The sequence below is a fragment of the Heliangelus exortis genome, chromosome 1, assembly GCF_036169615.1.
Source record: "Heliangelus exortis chromosome 1, bHelExo1.hap1, whole genome shotgun sequence".
Taxonomy (NCBI): Eukaryota; Metazoa; Chordata; class Aves; order Apodiformes; family Trochilidae; genus Heliangelus; species Heliangelus exortis.
In genome coordinates, this window is record NC_092422.1 from 159,812,070 (window position 1) to 159,829,086 (window position 17,017).

Genomic DNA, 17,017 nt, shown 5'->3' on the forward strand with positions numbered 1-17,017 from the left:
TAGAAAAGTCAAATCCTTCAGCACTTGAGAGCACCTACTGTGTTTTGCAAGGCATTGAGGGAAATATGGCTGTGGAAGGGGTTGGAGAAAAGGAGGGTAGAGAGGAGGACACTGGTGCTCTTACCTCCACCATACCTGCTGAAGCTGTTTGAAGAAGTAGCTTAGAAAATCCTTGGCCATGACTCTTCGCTCATCTAATCTTCCAAGCACACAAACAGGACAAACCCGAATGCTTTTGATTTTTTTTCTCCTTGCTAAGATCTGAAATCCCTGCAGAGGTTTTTGGTTTTTTTGGTTTGTTTTTTTTTTTTTTTTTTTTTTTTTTTTACTGTCATTCCTTCACCTCGTCCTTTCTTTGCTAAGAAGGCAGCAAAAAGTGACCCTACCTTCCCTCCCTTAGGAGCCACCAGCCCGCTCTGCAGCCAGTGGGGTCAGGGTGCCGGTCTGCCCCAGGGGTGAGGTGGGGGCACCTCCCTCAGCTTGCCCCCAGTCCCGAACCTTGAAGAGGCTGCAGTGCCAAAACCCAAACGGCAAACACGAGAGCGGTGGGAGCCTCCTGTCACAGGAACGCCTCAAAACGTAACCAGCCGCCACCATTACTCAGGCAGTTCGGGCAAGCGAGGAGATGGGGTGGGTTTTGTTTTGTTTTGTTTATTTGGGGGTGGTGGTGGGCAGAAATCCCGCCGGGCCAAGGCTTTGCGGAGCGAGGTGGCGAGCACAGCGCCTTCCCAACCCTCTCGCCTCTGTCGCCCTCGCTCCCCCTCCGTTCCCCGCGGCTCGGCTCGCAGGCGATGCAGCGCAACCCAACCCAGCCCAGCCCGGCCCGGGCCACCTTTAAAACCGGCGGCGGCGACGAGGTAGGGCCGGGCCGACGGGGCGGCGCCCGCCGCTGTAACCAATGGTTCGGCCGGGCTGTTTAAATAGACTCGTCCTGTCAATCACTTTCTTCTTCGTCAGCCTCAGTTCAATCGCCATCTTTGTGGCTCGTCTCCCCTTGTTTTTTTTCCGTCTCGCTTTTACTACGCGGCGACGGTACGAGCGGCGGGGGCATTACCACCAACACTGGTACCATCAGCACCGGCGGGGCAGCGCGGAGCCGGAGCCGGGGCCGCGGAGGGCAGCGCCGCTTCCCCCGCGCACCGCTCCTCCACCCGCCCGGGGCTCCCCGGCGGCGGCAGCGGCGGCTCTCGGGGCTCATCCTCGGGCCGGCGCTTATGCGAGGGAGCCTCCTCGCCCCTTCTCCGAGGGCGAGCGAGGCCGGAGAGCGGGATATCGCGGAGAGGAGGCGCCGAGGAGAGCCGCCGAGCGCCGAGAAATAAAAGGCGGAGAGGAGGAGGAGGAGGCGGTGGCTGGTGGGGGGGAGAGCAGCGAGCAAAACAACCGCCACCAGAAGAAAGAGGGGTGGGGGGAGATGTCAAACGTCCGTATTTCTAATGGGAGCCCTACCTTGGAGCGCATGGAAGCCAGGCAGTCGGACTACCCGAAGCCGTCAGCTTGTAGGAACCTCTTCGGGCCGGTGAACCACGAAGAATTAAACAGGGACTTGAAGAAGCACCTCCAGGAGATGGAGGAGGCATGCCAGAGGAAATGGAATTTCGATTTCCAGAATCATAAGCCGCTGGAAGGCAGGTACGAGTGGCAAGCCGTGGAGAAGGGGAGCTCGCCCGACTTCTACTTCAGACCCCCCAGGCTACTGAAAGCTGTTTGCAAGTCCGCCGGCCGCCAGAGCTTGGATGTAAACGGGAATTGCCAAACGGTGGTTTTTGTCGGTTCTCAGGGAATCTCAGAGGACACTCACTGTGTAGATCAAAAGACTGATGTTTCTGAAAAGCAGACGGACTTTGCAGAGCAGTGCACTGGGCAGAGGAAAAGACCTGCCACCGATGGTAAAGTACCCTTTCAGCGGCAGCGCTTTTCTCCGCCAGCCCTCTTGGTGCCAGCGACGGGGCTACCGGCCCCTCCGCCCGTGCCACGCGTGGCCTGACCGCTGCGGGCTGTGCCCTGCTGGGCATCGGCTCGGTGTACCCCTTCCCTGCCTCTTTTCGCCTGAAGGCGCTCTTCGCGGTCCTGGGGGGTGGTGGTGTCCCATCTTAAACGGGAGCTGGTAGACGATTTGCAAGGAAAAGCCCTTAAGACATCCGATCAGCCCCCTCCCCCCCATAGCCTCGTCGCCCTTCTGAGGGGACCCGGCCTCCTGTCCAGGTGGAAGGAGGTTCGTAATGTTCACGGGAAGTAAAAGAGAGACAGGGATTTCAGCCGAAAAGAGCAAACTTGTATAACTTGCCTAAAGAGAAGGCCCTTTCCCCTCCCCCTGTTTGCTTTCACGTAGCCGGTACCTGACATGGGGATCCGGGAATAATGCCCCCCTTCCCGGTCCCATCTATCCCCCCCGGATGCCGAGGAAACATCTGGCTGGACCATGTTGTAACATCACACCCCCCTCGTTTTTAATTCTCCCCTCCTAGATTCCTCTCCTCAAAATAAAAGAGCCAACACAACAGAAGAAGAGGTTTCAGAAGACTCCCCCAGTGCCAGTTCAGTGGAGCAAACACCCAAGAAATCAAGCCCAAGAAGACATCAAACGTAAACCGTTTAGGTAGGTTCCCTTTAGGGTCTGGCATTAGGATGCAAATAAGGGAAAAGTAAGGGTGAACGAGTGGGTATTCTGCTTCTGTAAGGGGGGGAGGGGGCTTCGGGCCCCTCTTGGCTCTCTGCGGGGTCGCATCTCCGAGGAAGGGTGGCTTTGCCCCAGCGCTCGGGTATGGGTGTGTTGGAGGTGGGAAGGGCAGGGCTTAAAAAGAACAAAACAAGAAGCGGACAGCGGCGCTGGGCTCCGCAGTGTCGTGGGCCAGGGGCTGGGGCGGTGGCGACCCCGGCCTCGGTGGGACCCCGCCTTCCTTCCCTCCCTCCCACCTCCGGGACCAGGATCGGGCCCGAGGGCAGGGAGGGCCCATTCCCAGGGACCGTGCGGGTGGCGGGACGGAGTTTCAAACGCAGCTGGTGCGTTATGTCAGATGACGAGGGATTTCGGGGGGCTTCCCATGTGTGTACCCTCCTCCCCGCCCGTTCCCCTGTTCGATGCTTTTTCACCTACAATGTCAGCGTCGCCGTCGCACGTCGCGGCGAGCTGCCACCTCGGGAAAAAGAAGTCAAAAGTTGGGTCTAAGGGGGAATCCGGGCTTTTTTATATATATATATTTTTTTTTTTTTTTATCTGAGGTAGGCGGGGTTATTTGGATGTTGTTTTTTTGGGGGGTGGCTTTTTTTTTTTTTTTTTTTTTATTCGGTTGTTTTGGTTTGGTTTTGGGAGTCTGGCAAAGGGAAGAGATCGGGTTAATGGGAGCGGGAGCTCCTTCGCACCCCCCCCCCCCCTTCCTCCCCCCCTTCGCTTCTTGTTGTTGTTTTGTTTTAAGGCGAGGGCTGGGGCGGAGGGAGTTGGTAAATTGCGCTGAGGTTAGGAGCGAGGTTTACAAACACGATTTGCGATTGTGCAGAAAGAGATTAAGCTGAAAGCAGAAGTTGCAACAAATTAGTCCCGCTGGGGTGAGCCGTGGAGGAGCACGTCAGCATGCGTGGCTATGCAAATACCGCTACTACCGACCGCTTGTTTGGGTGGGGGGAGGCAAGGGGGGGTGTAACGGGGCGAGCCCCAGGCCAGGGAGGAGGAGGAGGAGGTGCAGGAGGGATCCCGCCGCCTTCCCTCTCCCCACCAAGGGGCCGAGGGGCGGCGGGCGGGGGGGGCAGGACAGGGCCCCACCCGGGCAGGGCCTACCCGCCCCGGGGATACCGTGTCGGTTTGAACCGGTTGCGCGGTGGATCGCGTTTCTTTTCGACGTTTTCTAATCGCTTTTTCCTTCCCTGTCTCTCCTTCTTCTTTCCCCCCCCCCCCACTGCAGAGCGGAGGATGTGCGCGGCCTCGTTCATCGGGTGCGGCGGGGGGGGTGGGGGGGGAAGGGGGCGATGAAGCGAGGAAGATGTAAAGTTGTAGTGGAAACGAGAATACATATCGCCGATCTCCGTGGGATGGGAGATACTGTACAAGCACTGAAAAAAACAAAACAAAACAACACAACGGCAGCAAAACAAAAATAACAACAACAACAAACCGCGCAAACAATAACACTAAAATTTTAGGCTCTCTTAAAAGACCTGCCTCTAAAAGCATTGGATGTAGCATTGTGCAATTAGGTGTTTCCTTATTTGCTTCATTGTACTACCTGTGTATATAGTTTTTACCTTATGTAGCACATAAACCTTGTCGGGAGGGGGGAGGGAGTGGAAGAGGGTGACCGATCAGAACTTGCTTTCAAGATGTAGCAAGCAAAGAAATGTATGAAGAGAAGCAGTGTAGGTTTTTTATTACTTAAAGATGTATTGTCCCTTTGAGTGGGTCTGCTGTGTTTCTGTCCCCCCACCTTTTTTTTTTTTTTTTTTTTTTTAATTTTTTTAAAGATTTTTTTTAAATGCACCATCGTGGTAGCCTTGCTCAAAGCAGGTTATTACAGGCTGCTTGTGAAATTTCTTCCTACTGCATCAAACTGAAGAGATGGGAGCTGTGATTAATCCGTTACGTAGTAGCAAAACTTGTGTCATTCCCCCCCCCCTCTTCAAGTCCGTATTGGAAATTTGAATACCTGTTAAAGTCATGTAAAATCATCCTGTAGTTCCATTGCCTGGTTTCCTGATATGGGGTTGTTTGCTTGTTTGGTTTTGTGGGGTTTTGGTTTTTTTGGTTTTTTTGGGTTTTGAGTTTTGGTTTGTGTTCTTTTAAAAAAAAATTTTTTTAAACTAATCTGCAGGGCTTTTGCTCTGAATCTCGATTATTGTTGTTTTCTGATTTGACCCACTTCCCAAAGTGTTTGTGTGTGAGGGAAAAGGGATACTACATCTTTAAACAGTATTTCTACATTGCCTGTGTACCTGTATGTAAAAATAAAAAAAAAAGTTTGAAGTGTACCTGTGTACATAACTCTGTAAAGACACTGAGAAATTATACTAACTTATTTATGTTTAAAAGATTTTTTTTTTTAATCTAGAAGACAATATTTTTCCCCAAAGCCAAAGTGGCATGTTTTTCTGCATTTGTAAATGCTCTACTTGGTAGACTTTTTAGGATTTTTTTGTTGGTTTTCTTTTTTTATGTTTTTTTTCCTGATAATTAATATGGCTGTGCTTAAAGGATTGCAGACTGAGCCAATTTAATATTTTTTTGTAATGTGTGGGAAAAAAAAAATCCAGATTGATATTGTTTCACATCAAGCAATCAATAAAGAAAACTGCCATATATAAGAAATATGTCCTTTATTAGTGTGTGTTTCAACCTCCCTCAGCCTGGCACAGGAGGAAATAAGAATCCTTGAAGAAATACAGCAAGTTTCCTTTGGGTATCTCTTCCTGTCTCCAGTGCAGGTGAAAGTAAGGAATGCAGCTCGCTCTCTTCACCCTTGGTGCCACGGTATTGTTTCTCCTCCGTGATAATCGAGAGTGATTATACCCTATTAATGCAAAAGAGTGGAATTCCCTCTGTCACCGTTTTTGTTGGTTTTTTTTTTTTAGGGGTGTTTTTTTGTTGTTGGTTTTTTGTTTTATTTTGGATTTTTTTTTTTTTTTTTTTTTTTTTTTGACAAAAACACGTAGCTCGAGTATTTCTCGCACTTAGTCGTTTGACTCGTTTTCGCTTAAAACTCAAACCCAAATTGTCACCTTACTGGGCCGGGCCGGTGTTAAATTCTTGATCAGAGAGCTGCTAAATCTCGGGCTTCCCCCCGTCCCCCAAGGGCTGCTCGGGGAAGGTAGGGGTAATTTTTCTCTCCCATCCGACGGCTTAGCACGGAACCCCGGTGTTGTCTTCTCCCAGCACCGCGTCTATTGCTAACAAAGATGGCGCCTCGCACACCCCTGTCCCAGCAGATGCTTGTGCAGGCACCAGCGCGGCAGCGGCCCCAACCCCGACCCCGCCATCGGGGTCCCGGGAGGAAACGCACCGCATTCGCCTTATCCCTCCCCCCGGCCCCGCGGAGAAGCGCGGTGGCCAGGAGCCCGTCGGGGATGCGCGGGGGCCGCGCACCCCCGGAGAGACGTGATGGGGGAGAGGGCGGGAGGAGGAGGGGGGAAACGCGGATCCCCAATGGTGCCCAGAGCCGGGAATAGGGAGGGACAGGGATGCCCGGCTCTACCACCGCCCTGCCGAGCCGGCAAGGTAAGGGCGCGTCTGCTTCCCGGGGGGATGCGGAGGAGAAGCGTTTCCAACCCTAGGACTCGAGAGAAAGAAATAAATACGTAAATACAGGGGCGGAGGTGGTACTGGTGGGGAACACTCAACCCTGTTCGAGCCTCACCCAACTCTTGCTCGGGTTTTCCCCAGCTCCTCCTCCCCGGTGCAACGCGATCCTGTTGTTTATCCCGGCCGTGCCTGGGTTCGCCCTCCTTCTGAAACCTCCCCGAAAACACGGGGTTGTGCTGACCTTGCGCTAAGGAGGGACGGGAAAAGGGGGGCAACACCCCCACACACCCTCTCTCTATCTCGGCCCCTGAGGAGTGGGAGAGATGGCACCCCGGGTTTATCCCGGGGGCGAGGAGAGGGAACGGGCACGACCAATGTTGGGGTGGACGTTTCCTCCTCCGGCTGCAAAGGATCGCTGAACACCCTGCCCTCCGCCCCCCCTTCCTCCCACAGTTTGACTCCAGGCCGCCCTATGCGGGGGGAGGAGTGCGGGGAGGGGGGTGGGTGTTGCGGGAGGTGTATGCAATTCAGGCCGGTAAACGTGGAAAACCGTCTCGAAGTTATTAAAAAAAAAAAAAAAAAAAAAAAAAAAAAGAAAAAAAGAAGAAAAAATTGTGTGTTTTGTTTCGTTTTTTTTTTCTCCAGTACGAACAAAGTGATCACGATGGAAAATAAACAGCGGCGCCTCCCAGAGCCGGCCTATCCCCGCGGCCGATGCAGGCGAAACCTCCCCTTCTGCTGCCGCGGCCAGGGGTGGGGGGGACGTGGGAAGGCAGCGGGGGGGGGGGAGAAGGGGGCAAGGTCAATGCCGGCCATGCAGGGGGTGTCGAGAGCGGCGGCCGGGGTCCAAGCCTGCTGCTCCATCACGTAGGGTTTGGATGTGCCATTTCTGCACACCTACCCACACCCTCCCCCTTCGCCCCGCCGTGACCGAAATTATTTTTAATATTTAGGTTTTTTACGCGGCCCACCTCGCTCTGCTGGCGACTGCCCCCCGCCCTCCCGGCAGCTTTCACCTGGGGCCGCACCCGCCGCCATCACACCACCCTGGGGGAGCGGCGCCGGCCGGCCGCACCCCCCCGCCCCCCTCCTCCCCTTTCCCGGGTAATCCCCGGGGGGATGCACGGAGCCCACAGCAAGAGAAGGGGGGCACACTTAAACCCTAACCCCACCCGCTTCTCGGGAGCGATGGGGGTTGCGTTATCACCCTCCCCGCCCCGAGGTCGGGGCTTGTTGTTGCGGCAGGGCCTGGCGTCGGCGGAGCCCACCGAGCCTCCGCGGGAGGAAGCGGCCGCGGGAGAGATTTAAGGTGGCGCGGGACCGGGGCCGGGCTTGCCGCCTGAGCGGCGGGATGCGTTTTTTAAATGTTATTTCCCCTCCCCGCCCCTTTTTTCCTTCTTCTTTCTCCTCCTCCTCCTCCTCTTCCTCGTCGCAGCGATTCCTCCTCGGGAGGCTGAAGGCAACCTTGCCTCGCCGCTTCCCTCCGCCCGGCGCTGCTCCCCAGGACCCGACGGGGAAGGAAGGAACGGAAAGGGGGAAGGGGGGCAGAGGGCGGGGCTTGCTCGGGCCCCTCCCCGACTGATGCAATAGGTGCGGCCGCCCCCCGGGAGCGCCTGCGCGCCGGCGCGGAGCCTCCCGCAACCCCGCGCACGTACGCGGAGATACGCGGGCGCTTGCACGTGCACGCCCACGCCCCTACCCCCCGCAACCATTTCCCTCCTTTACGATTACCACTATCATCACCACCAGAACTATCACCACCGCCACCACCCCTCCCCTCCGCGTCGCCGCCTCCTCCCTTCCCGGCCGCGGGAATTGGCGCATTCCGTCCGTCGGCGCGCAGCTCCCGCTGGCATTCGCGCGCGGGCATCCCGCACAGCGGGGAGCGGGGAAGGGTTCCTCCCCCTCCCGCCTCCCCCCCCGGTGTTCGGGGTCGGGACACGTTTTCACCTCAGTGTGGGGCAGAGGCGGTCAGGGGGTGCCCGGTGCAGGGAGAAGGAGGCTGCAGTTACGGGGTCTTTGTCCCCGGTGTCCTCGTGTGCCACGCTGGCAGCGGGGTGGGGGACAGGCTGTGGCCCATCCCTGGGGACAGGCCGGGGCACCCGTGTCGGTGCGGTCCCCGGCGGCTGTGGGTGTCGGGGTGGGGGGCAGCCGGGCAAACCCCCCGGCGCCCGCCTTTGGCGTCCCCGCTTTGCTGCTCTCACCAATTTTCCATTTCTACATCTGTTTCCCTCTCGCTCGAAGCCGGTTCGGGAGCTCGGCTTTCCGCGCCAGGCAGGAGGGCACGGGGGGACGTTCGGGGACACGGAGGGCACAGGCTGGGCTGTGCACAGCGTGCGAGGCCTACCGCAGAAAGGGTTTGCTTTCCTGAGATGTGTTCCCGTGCCAGAGAAGAAGGATATGACCAACCAGCTGCTTAGCAGGAACATTTTGGACGTGGATCTGACCATATTTTTTTTTTTTTCACTAGAGACGTTTGGCTGGAAGAGAAAGTACTAACAGTGCGTCCTTAAAGTCGGTATTAACACCCACAGGTCTTCGGATGGAGAAGGAGCCTACTCTTCCTCAAACGGGGAAATTAACTGAAGTTTTCCGACATCCATACCCATCTGTATGTCTGAGTAGCTTCAGCTGAAAAAACCTGGAGGAACACTGAATTTAATTTGCAAAAGAAAACATTCCACTTCAGAAATGTCAACATGTTTTGTTTCAACATCTTCCTATGGTATTTTGATATTTTTAACTTTTCATTTTTAAGGTGTCTTTTTATTTTTTTTTTCTATTTGTTTATAAAGTAATCTACTATTCTCTTGTTACTTTTCTTTTTTGATACCCACCGAAAATATTCATAGTACAATGGCTATAACAAAATGTTTGATCTGCAGTAAAATAATTAGATTATATTGTATGAATTGTGTTGCTCTTTCTCCAAATGAGATCTTTTCTACTTTGATTTTACTGGAAAAACCTTAAAGACGTTCTGAGTTTTTTTTAATATTGATTTTTTTTTTCCCCACCTCGAGTGTTTCGTTTGCTTACTGAGCTGAAAAAGCCATTTTTCACACTGGGAGGGTTGTATCTGCACTTGTGGTTTGCCATGTTTCACCTTGGCTCAGCTACCTCCTCCATTCAGGAAGCTTGTGTGCCTTTCCTCTTGCCCACATCAATCACTGCAAGACTCAAAATTAGGCAAAAAATAGAGATGAATGTGCTTTTCTTCTCCCTCTCTCTTTTTTTTTTTTCCCCTTCTTTTTCCAGTAAAAAAATATTCCAATTAACTTTGCTTTTTAAGCAGGCTTATATAAAAGACAGACAAATATATCTTTTTCCCATAACAAAATTAATATTAATTAAAAATAATATTATAATATATAATGATAATATAAAAAGTGCAGCTGACAAAAAACAAACCAGCACAAAACCATCCACTGTTCTTCTGCAACTGCCTGAGGAAAACAAACCAAAGCTGACAGCAGCTACAAACCCCCCCCCAAAAGAGGCTGCTGGCACTGCAAAACGAGCACTAAGAACTGGCAGGTGAAGGAGCCTGGCTCGCTGTAGAGCTTTGCTCCCAATCCTCTCTCCAGGCCTGGGTATCTCCTGGGGAGGTGAAAGCAAGAGGAAAAGGCCTCTCTTCTATAGACATGGATGAAAAGATATTGCTGAGATGCAAACCAACTCCTCCCAGATCTCCTGTGCCAGTCAGGAACTTGTGACTTGTTACTTCCAGCCCCAGGCTGCTGCTGCAGCAGGTAAACAGTGTCCCACGGCCTCACAGAGTTCAGATACTTCAGCTCCTGCATTGGAAAAGAAATGTGGAAGCCTGGTAGGTTCAGAGAAACTCACCAGAGTGAAATCCAGATTTTGCAGGGCACCTGCAGCTTCTCTTAGGCCTATTCTGCAGCCAAGGTACCATCTAACTTGGACTTGCCTTCTTTCACAAGGAGCCAACTTGTTTATGTAGGTGTGTCTCAAACTGAGATATACTTCAGTTAAACAGATACAACTGGTTTGCCTTTGTTTTGTTGTATTTTTGTTTGTTTTTCTTCCCCTCTTGCCCTAAAACCAGGGCTGCAACTCTGCATCCATGGGGTGTGGTTGCCCAGTGCATTGTTCCTACAGGTTCCTGCTGCTCCTGCACTCTGCTGTCAGTGGGGAGCAAGGTTTGGGGTAACCCCTTGGACACTTGCTGTGCATGACTGTGTGTACCCTCCCTGTCATATTAAACCTTGCTAATCCCCCCAGGTTCTCTACAGGCAAAGGGTACAAGCAGCTTGTTTGCTGTTGGGGTGCTAGAGGATCTGTGCAGGAGCAGGGTTTCACCTCCCAGGGCTCTGGGGGAACTTCTCCAGCCAGCACAGGTGGGCTGCCACAACTGGTGACACCAGTGACACCAGTACCGGTGCCACTGCAGCAGAAGACACCAGTTCCTGGGCTGGCTCAGCCAAGCTGACCCGAGTGGGTGCTGGTGGCAGGCTGGGCGGGCAGGGGGTGCCCCGCTGCTCCTCGGCAGCTCGGCACCTGCCAGCCAGCTCTGGCTGGAAGCACGGAGCAACACACCTTGTGGTTTAGCGTTCCCTATCCGCAAGACAGGCTGTGCCAGTTCAAGCTTTTATACCTGGCCGTCCTACTCTGCCTTCAGCTGTTTGGAGGAGCCAGCAGGCAGGAACATTAGTTTCGTTCCAATTTTATCCTTGGCTTCGCATCTGAGACTTCAAGCAAAGATTCCAGTCGTGGGCAGACGCCCCATTTTGTGTGCTCCAGACGCTACTCCCACAAAGACCAGGCAGCCCTTTACAGGGAGGCCAAAAAAACAACCGTTGCCTGATAAAGCCTTTCTGTCATGACTGGTTTTACCCAAATTGAAACCAGTGCAGAAAGGGCTCCCTATTCCCCTACTGCTCAGACAGGCTGGGCGAGCTCTGCAAGCAGACACCTGTGCCCTGGTAAACACAATCACAGCTGTGGTCCTCACTTTCCTTGGGGAGGGAAACTGGAGGTCCGTGACTGACCATACCATAAATTATTCCTGCCAGATGGGAAACCTCGAGTTGATGCTGTAAGCTTGGTAACCTGGCAGACCACAATTTTTATTTTATTTTTTAAAAAATTATTATTTAATTACTGTTTTTCTGGAGCGAAGTGATAAATTGTTGCCATCTGAGCTGCCAGCTTCCTGCTGTATTTATTTAATTCTGGTTGGGAACCAGGGATCGGGAGGGAAGGCACACGCACAGGCAGACACATATGGATAGATATTTATTTATATTTATTAGCAGAAGAGAGACCTCTACTGGCTCTGCTCGAGGAGCCACCACCCTACCCTGGCCACACTGCCCACCACAGCCCAGGTCTGCTGCTGGTGGGGTTTCTCCCTCTCTTCCACATCTACATTGGAAATTTCCACCTCACTCATGGGCTTTTGCCAAGGAAAGCTAGGAAGTAATCTTTCACGTTTTCCCTTCTTTTAAACAAAAATCCTGGGAGTCACTCGGTTGCAACTGCACTCAAATGGATTTGTGGCAGTACTCACTGTGGTTAGTCAGGTAGCTTGTTTCCCTTTAGAGGTGATGAACTTTGGACACTGAGGCATGGGAGAGAATTAGAGGCTTACCAAGTCTGGAGGGCAAGGCAGAAGGGTGTTTTCATTCACTCCATTGATTTCAGTTATCTTTTATTTTATTTCTGTTCTTCCTCCCAGCTGGTTGTGTAGTACTCCATAAAGGTGGCTTCAGAAACCATCTCACTTGGGTCACTGCTCTTTAGACAAAAATCCTACCTGGGCCATACCTGAGGTCGGTAATCTTTGGACACTTGTCTTCCTGGGTTAATATATAGATTTTTTTCTTTTTTTTCCCAGCAAAGCTATCTTTATCTGTATATAAGTAGCACAAAAGAGGCCTTGGTGCTTGCAAGCAGGTGGAGCTGGGTGAGCCATGGTTGTTTGTGAAGTGCAAGGGCTTTATGTCCTGGGCTGTCAGTCTGGCTGAAAGCAATGGAGACAGTAGTTTCAGCTGAGCCTTTACTTCTCAATTTCTGACTTAGGCATCTCCTTCCTTCTTATCCAGCTTGCTCATTCCTGCCCCTCACATTGCTGGTGAAGTTACACGAGGAACTGGGAGTGGATCTGGCGGAGATTTCCCACCTTGCCTTCTTTCTTGTTGGTTTGTTCGTTGTTTCTTTTTTTGTGTGTGTGTGGGTTGTTTTTTTTTTTTGTGTGTGTGTGTTTTTTGGTAGTTTGTTGTTGTTTGTTTGGTTTTTTTAAACTGGGTCCATTTCTGATCTGGTTCATCACGTGGCTGCTCCAACAACCCAAGCAGCACAGTGGGTGGGAATGAGCAAGCTGGCAGTGCTACCATGAAATTGCAGTCTGTGAGCTGGTAGTATCTTCCTTCTGCTTTGCAGTAAAGCAAAACTAAAGCCTTGTTTGGGACAGCTGCAGTCTGGCCCAGAGTGATGAGGCTTGCTAAAAAAATGGTGCTGGCAATCTCTGGTACTGCATCCCAGAACTCTGCTTCCACATGTGAGAAGCTTCTGTGGTCACTCCTGTCCCATGGCCAGGTCCATGCCTTGCTTGTGAACCCCACAGACTTCTGACTGTCTATCTCCAGCTGTTGCCTTGGTCTGTAGTCTGTGCATGGTGTAGGATCGTGGTAAAGGGGAGAGGGCATGGCAACCAGGCACCTGCTTAGAGCCTCCTGAGGTGATGGACTTGTGAGAAGGTACAAGCTCTGTCACCTGGTGGACAACCCTTCCCCCTGGGTGTCTTTGGACAACTCAGTGTAGTAGGTGCTCTCACTGTACTTTTCCCAACAGATCTCTTTTTAGAAAAAGAACCTTTCTTTCAAGGCACTGGAAGAAGAAATTGCTCCATGTCCACCTTTTATGCCCTTCCACCCTCCCAATTTCTTCCCCTTTCACCAGTCACTGTGTGATGAAAGTGCCCACTATTTTGGAGACATCAACAACCTCTTATTCCTGTGGGGTCAAAAGTTTTCTTTCTCTCTGAAGAGTGTCCTGGGTACTGCATTCTTGGCATGCCTGGGTCCTGCTGTCCTTGTGAGCTGTGCCATCTTCCAAAGTAGAATGAAAGATTCACTCTGTATTGCCCAGATTTCTTTTGGGCAGGAGCTGGGACATGAAGTTCCTTGTTCTTAGCTGAATGTCCCAGATGCTAAGTACAGAAACACCAATTTTTTTTCTTTCTTTCCTTTTTTCCACCCTTCCTCTTTCTCTCCAGTTCTTTGAGGTCCCAGTGGGAACAGAAGCTTGACAGACCTGATCAGTTCAAGTCCTAGGAGGTGGAAGTCTCCAAGACCAGCTGACCTCACAGTCACAGCCCTCTGCTATGCTCATTTAAAGTCTAACCTAAAAGCTTGCTGCACATCACTTCATCCTGATGCCATTTTCTGCCCTGTCCTATGTGTTGCTCTCACCTTAAACTGTGGCTCTGGTCTGAAAACAAAGCTCCTGCTTTTCAGACAGGATCTCAAAATGTTTGGGGTTGGAAAAGACCTTTAAAGGTCATCTAGTCCAATCCCCCTTCCCTGACCAGGAACTTTTTTCACTAGGTCACGTTGCTCAGAGCCCCTTCTAACCTGACCTTAAATATTTCCAGGGATGGGGCATCTGCAACCTTTCTGGGCAACCTGTTCTAGTGTTTCATCTACTTCATTGTAAACATTTTCAGACTGAGGCAAACTTGTAAGCTTGTCTGTCCAGGAGACGGGGGGTTTTTCATGGCTCAACCCAAGACAAAGTGGCAGATATTAAACCAAGGACGATCACAGACTTACATCCTTTTGCTCTCCCTTTCAGGTATGCTTCCAGGTGCTGATTGCTATTGCAAACATCCAGAAACACCTTCAAAATAAAATGCCAAAGTGAAACAAGCTACTGAACACGCAGACTTTCCCTGGGCAAAAGGATAGGAGCAAGCAAGCAAACCACATGTGACAGATGACAGGCATGTTGCTGAATGCAATTCTGAAAGCTGCTCAGATGCTGTGGTCAGGTGGGTGGTATTACAAACCTATCTGGGCTGGAAAAGATAAATATTTTTCTAGTAAATGAAACATCTGGAAGAGAAAGGGCTGTCACATAATAACCTAAAGTTTGGGGAAATGCTTTTTGAGGTGAAGCTGTAGGGTTGTGGTGCTTTATTTAATAAGTGCCCCATCACTTCAGAGTTAAGAAGGATAAGATGTGCTGGTGGCAGCTCTACTGAGCCAGGAAACAGGCACATGAAAGACAGAACTACTCTCCTTTAAAGACTACAAACTGGGAACTACTACCACAGCCACCTGCTTTTCACTGAATTGCCAGGTACTTCTGAGTGTATTTTTTGCCCAGTCCCTGTATGTCCTGTGTGGCCTTCACATAAAGCCCTGAATGAGCCCTTGGCCCACTGAGAACATGATCAGAGTGCCTTGAAGTGAGGTCTGTGAACCTTTGTGGTGATGAGAATCTTCCTTAGGGTATTTATTTGCAGAACACAGGTCCTGAGAAACCATATGGGAGTGTGGTTCCTGGTTTGTGTACAAGGGAGAGTACAAGGGAGAGAGATGGTGGGACTATATGAATTTGAAGTCTTTGATTAAATAATATTTTTCTTTATGGTCAACGAACAGGCAGGGTGGTTGCAAAAAGTGTGAAATGTAAATATGTGTATATATATTTTTTTTCATTTTGCATTGCTTTTGAAGCCTGATAAACATTTCTCTTATATGACAAGACCTTTTTCAGTCATGTAAGACAATTCATGGGATGGTGGAGTTCTTCCAAGCTGCCACAGTGTCTTTTTGTCTGGAGACAGGTAATTTATTGTCACGACTGACCTTTCAGAAACACATGATGGGCAACCCAGAGTGGCAGTCTCAAAAGACCAACAGAAACTGAGGACTCCTGGATTATGCTGAAGAATCTGACCAGAGCTTTCTGCTCTTTTACACCATCTTCAAAGAATTACCACATTTCTCGGGTCAGATTATAAGCAAAAAAGCAGCTTTCACATTGTTATTAGTATCCCAGCAGAATCTGAATGCCTGTAATTGTACAGGGATGTGCAGAACTGACAGATGGCATTCAGTATTTTCTGTGGGAGTCTCAGTGGAGGTAGAGCACACACCACTTTTTAATCTCCACTGAAGTGGATTAGAAATGGCAAATGGGTTTTTTTGAAGACAGTATAAAGGTTTTTCCTTCTTTCAGAAAACTTACAAACAACCTGCCCTTCTCCTTCCCTCAAATTTGGGCTGCTTATCTCTGCAATCTGGGCTAGGCCCCCTCCAAAGACTTGGAGGAGGTCCGGCCAAGGCTGGGGAGGCCACTGATTCTCCACTTCTCTGCAATTTGTTGTTTCTTTGAAGAGCAGCTGTTGCCTTTGAAGTGAACTTCTCTGTGTGAATGAGTATCAACAGATAGGGTGAGATTTTGGCTGCAGATGGGCAGCAGCACCAGCAAATTCCCTTCACAGAGGGGACTTTGCTGGCAGAAGGCTTGCTGGATGGTGGTTCAGCTGCTCCACCAGCCACTTCTTGCTGAAAATACACAACAAGTGGGGATGAAGCAAAGGCATAACAGAGCTGCTCTGTGTTAACCTCCTCCTGGCCTGAAGTCCTTGGGAAGGGTCAACCTTGCTGCCTTGCCTGGCATCAACCCTTCATACTTTTTGCTACCCTTCTGAGCTGGTCTGGAGCTCAGGTTTACCTTTAGGCAGAGATTCAAGTCCAGGCTTATCTGTCTCTAGCAAAGGATGGGGAGGCATGTTGCATAGGTTTTGTCTGTGTTAGACTGGGTTTATTAGTCAGGGTTGAATCATTCCAGAGAAGCACTGAGTCTTACAAATGTTCAGGTGTCTTTGTATTACTCTTCTGCCACCTTTTGTTCCCAGTCTTTTTTCCCCTCATCCAGTAAGTGTTTTTATTTGCTGCAATATATCCTTATTTTCTCTGCACTATTCTTTCAGCCTGCAACTGACCTCTGAATCCAAACCCACCTCTGCTGGCATTGGTTCTGGTGTGCATCCCCCCTGTGCCCAAGTGTCTGCCTCTGGCTAGGAGGGAGGTGTCACCACCACTGCAAGTAAATCTACCAGAGACTGGGAGCCAGCACCTGACTTGTCATTTGAGATGCCTAAAATCCAGCTATCTGTCCTTAAAGTTTGGGGTCATCTGTCACCTCTATCTGAAGGTGCCTCGAGTTCACCAGGATGTTTGCTACATGTGATGGTGCTAAGGTGTCAAGGTCTGCCCAGAAGTACTGAGCTGATCCTGCTGTAGGCATCCCTCTGTATCCCTCCTGGGTAGGCCCACTCTCTGAACCCAGCTGTCAGAGGCTCAGAGGGTGCTGCCACTGCTGCCCTCCTCCTCACAGAGAAGATCTAAAGCTGTCTGCCTGCCTTCAAGGGGGTGTCTTTCTACAGGACTAAATGCTGAGGCAGGCAGGGTGACCCTTCTCATTGGGATTTCTCTTTTGCTGAGGTCAGGCAGCTTCCTCCTCCCTGTATTTGGGCTTTGCATCTGCCACTGCAGGCATCTACTTCCCCTTATGAATTACCATGAGAGTCTGGATACTGGGTTCAGACATTGCAAACGCTACTGGGGGGTCAAAGAATGAGAATTTGATCACTCAGACAGGGGAAGTGTCACTCTTATTTAGTTTGGTAGACTAATATATTACTGAAAACATGGCTTTAGAAGCTTTCAGGCAGGTTTGGGTATGGGTGTTTGTGGCTGTATATTGTACCCTTGGCTGTGTCTGACAGCCCTTTGGGAAGTGCCATCTGGAACTTGC

The 17,017-nt window shown here is 50.9% G+C and overlaps 1 protein-coding gene and 1 long non-coding RNA gene across 3 annotated transcripts; one reads left to right on the forward strand and one right to left on the reverse strand.

Moving 5' to 3' along the window:
* Positions 1-879: 879 nt before the first annotated feature.
* Positions 880-4,442, forward strand: CDKN1B (cyclin dependent kinase inhibitor 1B). Its single transcript, XM_071733361.1, has 3 exons — positions 880-1,886; positions 2,466-2,596; positions 3,897-4,442. The coding sequence occupies exons 1-2, from the start codon at positions 899-901 to the stop codon at positions 2,585-2,587; spliced, it is 1,110 nt and encodes a 369-aa protein (XP_071589462.1). The 5' UTR covers positions 880-898; the 3' UTR covers positions 2,588-2,596; positions 3,897-4,442.
* LOC139791295 (uncharacterized) lies at positions 4,256-7,848 on the reverse strand. 2 transcript variants are annotated; one of them, XR_011723873.1, is made up of 2 exons: positions 6,339-7,848; positions 4,256-6,251 (listed from the first exon to the last, which is right to left on the reverse strand). It is a non-coding gene; the product is annotated as an uncharacterized lncRNA (long non-coding RNA). The 2 variants fall into 2 exon arrangements; XR_011723872.1 differs by having other exon boundaries at positions 4,256-6,257.
* Between the last annotated feature and the right edge of the window lie 9,169 nt (positions 7,849-17,017).